At 40.9% G+C, this 8,565-nt stretch overlaps 1 protein-coding gene across 2 annotated transcripts; it reads left to right on the top strand.

The window, feature by feature from the left end:
• Positions 1-452: 452 nt before the first annotated feature.
• Positions 453-8,116, top strand: LOC134652186 (meiotic recombination protein DMC1/LIM15 homolog). Of its 2 annotated transcripts, XM_063507349.1 has the most exons (5): positions 453-800; positions 870-1,037; positions 3,480-3,582; positions 4,069-4,236; positions 7,805-8,116. In XM_063507349.1, exons 1-5 carry the CDS (start codon positions 481-483, stop codon positions 8,060-8,062), a joined length of 1,017 nt encoding a protein of 338 aa, XP_063363419.1. In that variant the 5' UTR covers positions 453-480; the 3' UTR covers positions 8,063-8,116. The 2 variants fall into 2 exon arrangements, 1 of the variants encoding a protein (XP_063363419.1); XR_010097169.1 differs by lacking the exons at positions 453-800; positions 870-1,037; positions 3,480-3,582; positions 4,069-4,236 and adding an exon at positions 7,341-7,423 and having other exon boundaries at positions 7,805-7,938.
• The last annotated feature ends 449 nt before the right edge of the window (positions 8,117-8,565 follow it).

Below are 8,565 nucleotides of genomic sequence, written 5' to 3'. Positions count from 1 at the left end.
ATTAGAGGAATAGACAAATTTCTTTACTTTTAAGCTAGTAACAGACTATCGAACCGGACCGCGACCTTGAGCGTCGCATCCATAAGTAAGAGCGAGAAACATATATCTCTTTCTCGCTCTTACTTATGGGTGCGACGCTCAAGGTCGCGGTCTGGTCCGTTAGTCTGTTAATACTATAAAAGCCGTATATAGACGCAATGATGACACGTTAAAATTGATTAAAATAAAGTACCAATATTATTCATTTAATTCTACCTGTTATCTAGAAATTTCCCAGATATAACCAAAATACTTAAATTTCAGTTTTTTTTTTCAATTTAATACAATTTTCGTTGCTCTCTCATCAATACTTTAAGGCCATGGAAACGGAAATTACGCTCCATAAATCATATGTGAAAAAAAAATTGGCGCCAAAGTTTTATATTGTTATTATTGTTGTATAGAAACAATCATTTATAACAGCAGTTTACAATATTAACAATGCTGGAACAAGCTCTCGATGAAAATGTATCAGACACAGAAGAAGAAACTTTTTTTCAAGATGTGGATATATTACAAAAGCATGGCATAAATGTAGCCGATATTAAAAAACTGAAAACGGCTGGCATTTGTACCATCAAAGGTATTCAAATGTCCACGAAGAAAAAACTATGTAATATAAAAGGTTTTTCAGATACAAAAGTAGAAAAAATAAAAGAAGCATGTCAAAAGGTTGTTACTCTTGGCTTCATGACTGCTTTAGAAGTGAGCGATAAACGAAAGCAAGTATTTAAAATTAGTACGGGAAGTAGCGAATTAGAGTGAGTATTAGTATTTTCAGTCTTTTGATCATAGAATAGTGCAAATTTGTAATGTTATTTTGTTGGTAGTAAACTGTTGGCTGGTGGAATAGAGTCAATGGCAATAACAGAAGTGTTCGGAGAGTTTCGTACAGGGAAGACTCAGTTGTCTCACACACTGTGCGTGACCACGCAGATACCTACGCCCAGCGGCTACCACGGAGGGAAAGTCATGTTCCTAGACACCGAACATACGTTGTATCCTTTAAATTATAAGTATTAAGACCCCATCAATGTGCACACTAGCGCCACTGCTAAATAATCGTGATTATTTAAATTTAACGAAATATATTTAAAAAAAGGGGCCGCTACGTACTGTATATTGTATTAAAGTACCTTTTGAATACATCAAACTAGTTTCTATGTTGCTGGATTCGTCAATCTATGCGTCCAAAATTAAAACGGCCGTTTTTGTTTTGAGTTTATAGATTGACGAATCCAGCAACATAGAAACTAGTTTTATGTATTCAAAAGGTACGGTAAATCACGATTATTTAGCAGTGGCGCTAGTGTGCACGTTGATGGGCTCTTAAGCGTTTAGGTACTCGTGTAGAATGTTTAGATCCCTAACTTCGATAGGTATGGTCCTGGTATGGTCAGAGTGGAGAAGCCATATATAATTGACTAAGCTTCTGCCCGCGACTTCGTCTGCGTGGAATGATGATGATCATGATTGATAAAAACTAAAAACTAACCTATGTCCTTTCTCGGGGCCGAAACTATATCTCCGTACCAAATTTTGTCCAAATCGGTTCAGCGGTAATCATAATGAATTATTATATTACAATTGTCGTACTACTGGGCGGCGTGTTTTAAATACTACCATCTTTAGGTATTTAAATAGCATTAGGGTCGAAAACTACGCAAAAGATGAAATAATGAAGGTCATGGTCCTTTGCATCGGACCGGATCAGGAAGTCGTTTAATAAAGTCGCTCATCTATTAAGTTCGGCCTTGACCTCTATGTTACACGAATGTTTGTTTTCTTGTAAAATAATCAATATCACAATCATATTTCATAATTCGATTTTTTTACTACTATTTAAGTACTTTATTTACTTAGAACTTAGAACTGTGTACTGATTTAGCCGAAACCATATACAATGTATGAGATTAGCTATACACGTGTGTTACCTGCATCTTTAAATGCGCAATTATAAGAATAGCCCATAAATGCGCACCTAGTAAAGTTTTATGGTGTTAGTTTATCGCGCATATCATAATTATTATTATAAAAATATTCCGTTCATGGTTTGTAGCTTTCTAATAGAGCCCGATGGCTAATCCTATTGTCTATTGTTAAGTAAAACCGCTCGTGCCACGTGCCACAACCACCTGCATAAAAAATCGCTCGTTCACTTTACCCAGATAATTGAATTACAACTCCTATGGAAATTGCAATAAGATTCAAAATGAACTAATGGATAAATATTTTGTTACGATGTGTGCGGTCAGACTTCGGTTACTGAGTGCCGGCGAGTCGAACGCTACACAACCAGTCTAAAATGTGTCATCGAGATGCGTAACAAAGGCGCGTTATCGGAGAGCGCACCTACACTGGTTTTTTTAAGCGTTGGACTAGCCCGCGCTCACCTGAATATATAAATAGAACAATGAAGACCCTTTTTTGCAGGTAAGTAGCACGTGCGGTTTTACTGAACAATAGACAATAGGATAAGCCTTCGGGCTCTACTAGAAAGCTACAAACTATACTATAAGAATATATAATCGAAAAAAATACGCTTGATACCTATATCCCTTAATTTGGGCCCACTGGAGTAGCTGTAAACCCAATCCCTATATTATAGCTGGTCAACCAAATCTTGTCAGTAAAAAAAGGCGCGAAATTCAAATTTTGTATGGGCCGATATCCCTTCGCGCCTACATTTTTCAAATTTGCCGCCTTTTTCTACTGTCAAGATCTGGTTGACCAAGTATATGTATGCCCAAACACGGCGTGATAATTTTCAATAAAAATATGATAAAAATACACGTCAAGATTGTTTAAGTAGGTACCTTTTTTCTAATGCTAAAAAACGAACTACTTATACTTAGTGTAAATTATAATAAGTTTTTGGCAAAACTTTCATTTTTGGTACAAGCTTTTATCGCTGACTGTACTTTTCTTACGACAGACAACTAATACTCATCGAGACAATTCTAAAAGTTCCTAACACAATTAGGTTGCGTTGTTTCATCACAGAGTTCCTATGGCCACCTCCTAAGCTGTCTCCATCATCAGATCAGTTCGACAGTACCATATTATTGTATTGTCATCAGAACTACATATACATAGCTGCCAATTTTCATGACGCTATTACGATCCTTGGAAGATGGTTAAATTAGTTACCTTCATCTTAGATTCCATTACATACTTATAGCTGGTCAACCAAATCTTGTCAGTAAAAAAAAGGCGTGAAATTCAAATTTTCTATGGGACGATATCCCTTCGCGCCTACATTTTTCAAATTTGCCGCCTTTTTCTACTGTCAAGATCTGGTTGACCAAGTATACAGGTCGACCTAATAAAAGCTTGTTAAAAACGATTTGCAAGATGTTATGTCATTGTTAACTAACTAGTTACGAAGTGTAGTTAATTAATATAGGTGTTGCTGAAAAGTTTCCTTAGCGTCATTCCAGTCGCCCCGACAGACTTCGGCCTATTGCTGACAGATTCAATTTGGACCAGAATGCTGTCCTAGATAATGTCCTCTATGCTAGAGCTTACACATCAGAGCATCAGGTACACTATATTCTTTAAATTGTACACACGGGAACAAATCTTAAAACAAAATAGGTACCTATTTTGGTTTAAGGTTTGTTCCCGTCCACAATGAAACCAGCACCAGTCACCGTCACCACCACCATTAACCCCCGACCACCTTAGGGGATATTGCTACTTGTAACATCATCAACACACAAATCCTCCAAGCCGCAGTTTTGACAACTAAAGTAGATTAACGCTAACATATTATATTTCACATTCCAATTACAGCTCAATCTACTTCAGCTGTCAAAAGCCGGCCACAGCCTTACTCCGCGTAGCGTCAAATTCTATAGAAATTCGGTTATAATACATAAATCTAATATTTTCTACTATTATATACCTACCTTTCTCTATGTCTATCTATAGAAAGTGTCCCGCAAAAGGTACATGTAATACAAAACCTTCGTAGTACTTTTTCTATGCACAGTGCTAAACAAATTTAACTTTCACATATATCCCAAGGCCGAGCTCCTAGACTACGTGGCAGCGAAGTTTCACGAAGAGGGCGGGGTGTTCAAACTGCTGATCATCGACTCCATCATGGCGTTGTTTAGAGTGGACTTCTCCGGGCGCGGGGAGCTTGCTGACCGCCAACAGAAGTTAGCGCAAGTCCTGTCACGACTGCAGAAGGTGTGTTAATGTTACCACAAAGGCTTCGACACACAGGCGCGTTTTCCGGGCGACGCGTGAGCGGGGCGTGAGCGTTTTATATGTAAAAGAGGCGCACCCCGCTCACGCGCCGCCCGGAAAACACGCATGTGTGACGAAGTTGATAATGCTGATTCATGGGCATACAATGCGTTATTTAGAGTGGACTTCTCCGGGCGCGGGGAGCTTGCTGACCGCCAACAGAAGTTAGCGCAAGTCCTGTCACGGCTGCAGGTGTGTTAATGTTACCATTAGGGCTCAAACTGTTGATAATGGATATCATGGGCATCCAATGCGTTATTTAGAGTGGACTTCTCCGGGCGCGGGGAGCTTGCTGACCGCCAACAGAAGTTAGCGTAAGTCCTGTCACGGCTGCAGGTGTGTTAATGTTACCATTAGGGCTCAAACTGTTGATAATGGATATCATGGGCATCCAATGCGTTATTTAGAGTAGACTTCTCCGGGCGCGGGGAGCTTGCTGACCGCCAACAGAAGTTAGCGCAAGTCCTGTCACGACTGCAGAAGGTGTGTTAATGTTACCATTTGGATTAAAACTGTTGATAATGGATATCATGGGCATCCAATGCGTTATTTAGAGTAGACTTCTCCGGGCGCGGGGAGCTTGCTGACCGCCAACAGAAGTTAGCGCAAGTCCTGTCACGACTGCAGAAGGTGTGTTAATGTTACCACAAAGGCTTCGACACACAGGCGCGTTTTCCGGGCGACGCGTGAGCGGGGCGTGAGCGTTTTATATGTAAAAGAGGCGCACCCCGCTCACGCGCCGCCCGGAAAACACGCATGTGTGACGAAGTTGATAATGCTGATTCATGGGCATACAATGCGTTATTTAGAGTGGACTTCTCCGGGCGCGGGGAGCTTGCTGACCGCCAACAGAAGTTAGCGCAAGTCCTGTCACGGCTGCAGGTGTGTTAATGTTACCATTAGGGCTCAAACTGTTGATAATGGATATCATGGGCATCCAATGCGTTATTTAGAGTGGACTTCTCCGGGCGCGGGGAGCTTGCTGACCGCCAACAGAAGTTAGCGTAAGTCCTGTCACGGCTGCAGGTGTGTTAATGTTACCATTAGGGCTCAAACTGTTGATAATGGATATCATGGGCATCCAATGCGTTATTTAGAGTAGACTTCTCCGGGCGCGGGGAGCTTGCTGACCGCCAACAGAAGTTAGCGCAAGTCCTGTCACGACTGCAGAAGGTGTGTTAATGTTACCATTTGGATTAAAACTGTTGATAATGGATATCATGGGCATCCAATGCGTTATTTAGAGTAGACTTCTCCGGGCGCGGGGAGCTTGCTGACCGCCAACAGAAGTTAGCGCAAGTCCTGTCACGACTGCAGAAGGTGTGTTAATGTTACCATTTGGATTAAAACTGTTGATAATGAATATCATGGGCATCCAATGCGTTATTTAGAGTGGACTTCTCGGGGCGCGGGGAGCTTGCTGACCGCCAACAGAAGTTAGCGCAAGTCCTGTCACGACTGCAGAAGGTGTGTTAATGTTACCATTTGGATTAAAACTGTTGATAATGAATATCATGGGCATCCAATGCGTTATTTAGAGTGGACTTCTCGGGGCGCGGGGAGCTTGCTGACCGCCAACAGAAGTTAGCGCAAGTCCTGTCACGACTGCAGAAGGTGTGTTAATGTTACCATTAGGGTTCAAACTGTTATTAGGATATCATGGGTATCCAATGCGTTATTTAGAGTGGACTTCTCCGGGCGCGGGGAGCTTGCTGACCGCCAACAGAAGTTAGCGCAAGTCCTGTCACGACTGCAGAAGGTGTGTTAATGTTACCATTAGGGTTAAAACTGTTGATAATGCTGATATCATGGGCATCCAATGCGTTATTTAGAGTGGATTTCTCGGGGCGCGAGGAGCTCAATCACCGCCAACAAATGCTAGCGCAGGCTCATGACCTGCCCAGACAGGAAGCGTTTTTTTTTTAAGGTAGACCGTTTTTCTCGCATTATTTTCCTTTACCGAAGAGCAAATGGTAGGTAATTCGCGTAAATAAATTCCGAGTATAACTCGTCGGTATCAGCCAGATTTTGGACCCGGCGCGGCGGCACCTCCGGATAGTTATTATACTCTTTGCCTCCGGGTAAGAAGCGCGCGTTATCCAAAGAGTATAATAACTATCTTACCACCACTACCACTACTAAGTAAGTACCTATTTTTTTTCATGGTAAGTACATGTTACATGAAACTGATAATTGATAATCAGGTAAAAAACTATGCACACTGAAGTTGGCCTATAACTCTGCATAGACTGCATACTCGAAATCTGTATACTCAGAGACTAGATACTGATACAGAGATCTGTATATGTACTCAGTAGGTACCTACTCTGCATACTCAGAGATACCGTTCCGCCCGAGATAGTGCGGTTGTAAATCACCTTAAATAACTCCAACCCAATTATTCCATGACCTATTAACTACACCAGGGTCAAGTAATCCTATCGCGCGATATGCGTAATTCCAAAACTAGTCGATACTTACTTTCTCAATATTACCAGAGGGCCTACCACCAATTTTTTTTATTTTTATCACGCTTCCATATTCAAGCGATAGACGTGGTAGGCACAGAGTCGGTAAATCTGTTTACCCTTATCAATGCCACAATCTCACTAATGAGATTATCGGATCGGATTGATGTAAACCTTTCTAAATACGTATCCGTTGATTCGGAGCAGCCCGGTTGGTATTTTCTGATAAGAAAACAATAGGATGATTCGATATGCTATGCTCAATCAAATCAAACATGTTGTTCGCATGTAAGCAGAATGTTGACGATATTGTACCTACTTTGCGAGATGCTTGAATGATGCTTGATAATTCACCTATTTTTATTTATTTATTTATCTATTTATTTACCGAACCGACCGAACTTATCCAAAACACAAATGGGAAGATATTAGGCTCCGTTCTATGAGGCACAAAAAGTGTGACATGTCAGGCACTATAACTTTCGACGATCAAACCAAATAAATAAATTAAAATAATAAAAAATAAATAATTACGAGTAGGTACGTTTAAAAAGTCACACCTCACCACCTCAGTAGATGTTTACACTCCTTCAAACTATACATAGTCCCCAAAATCATTCCGCAATGAGTTAAAGATCAATAAGGTGACCAGATAATAGGTACTGCATCCGGCTTCGACCGAGGTCTTTGACTTTATTGATACTATTGAGACTGTTACATAAATTGTAGCACATGGCGCCCGTTTAAAACGATATAAATACACACACACATCTCTCTATAAAGTTATACTCTGTCAGTGTAATAGGTATACGATAACACAAGGGACACCATCCTCGTACTCTGCCGACCACGCTAAATTTGCACAAACTTGGCAGTAAGCATCCCTATATTAAGCTCCATACTTGACGTACCTAGCACGAAACAAGACGCACTTGGCAAGGAGACTTACCGTGGTCCGAATCTAGGACATGTATAGTATTATAGTTACACTGTCTCTATCCGAGTGAATGCGAATTTAATATGAACATTTCACGTTTCAGATATCTGAGGAATACAATGTAGCCGTATTCATTACAAACCAGATGACCGCCGATCCAGGAGCCACACTATCTTTTCAAGTAGACCCAAAGAAGCCAATTGGGGGAAATATCCTCGCTCACGCATCAACCACCAGAATTTCTTTAAGAAAGGGAAGAGGTGAAAACCGAATTGCCAAGATCTACGACTCTCCTGATTTGCCTGAAAGCGAGGCCACCTTTGCTATTACCAGTGGAGGAGTATCGGATGCAAAAGACTGAATAAAAATATTAATAAATAAGCATATGATATTATTAAAGGTCTGTTTGTATTTATCCGTGTATAAGTTGTTGACCCACAAAACGCAAGGATTGAATGATAACTTCAGTAACCCCTACCAATGTAGAGACATCAAAGTCCACGCAAGACGGCGTCTCGCATTCGTTGTCTGCGGTGGCGTGATTTGACTGAACCAATCGCTAATAGGATGGCGGAATTTGATACGATTAGATAATTTCGCTTTTTGTAAATTAAGTAGTAAATAGTGTATGTAAAATGCCTGTGCAAAGACTAGGTGCCCATCGCGAAATGACGGGTTTATTAATGAAAAATTTACAGATGAGGATGTTTCGGGCCATCAAGCCCATTTTACGGAAAGTTGTCCAGTGTCCACATTACTTTTTTTGAAGTGAAAACTTCTTTAGCGGCGCTGGGCACTTTTTGAGGTGGGGAAAAAATGATAAACTCGAGACAGCGTAAGGCGATCACGTGACCGTAAGGGGCG

This window comes from Cydia amplana, chromosome 11 (genome assembly GCF_948474715.1).
Source record: "Cydia amplana chromosome 11, ilCydAmpl1.1, whole genome shotgun sequence".
Lineage (NCBI taxonomy): Eukaryota > Metazoa > Arthropoda > Insecta > Lepidoptera > Tortricidae > Cydia > Cydia amplana.
Note: the sequence above shows the minus strand (reverse complement) of the source record. Positions and strands in the feature narration are given on the sequence as shown.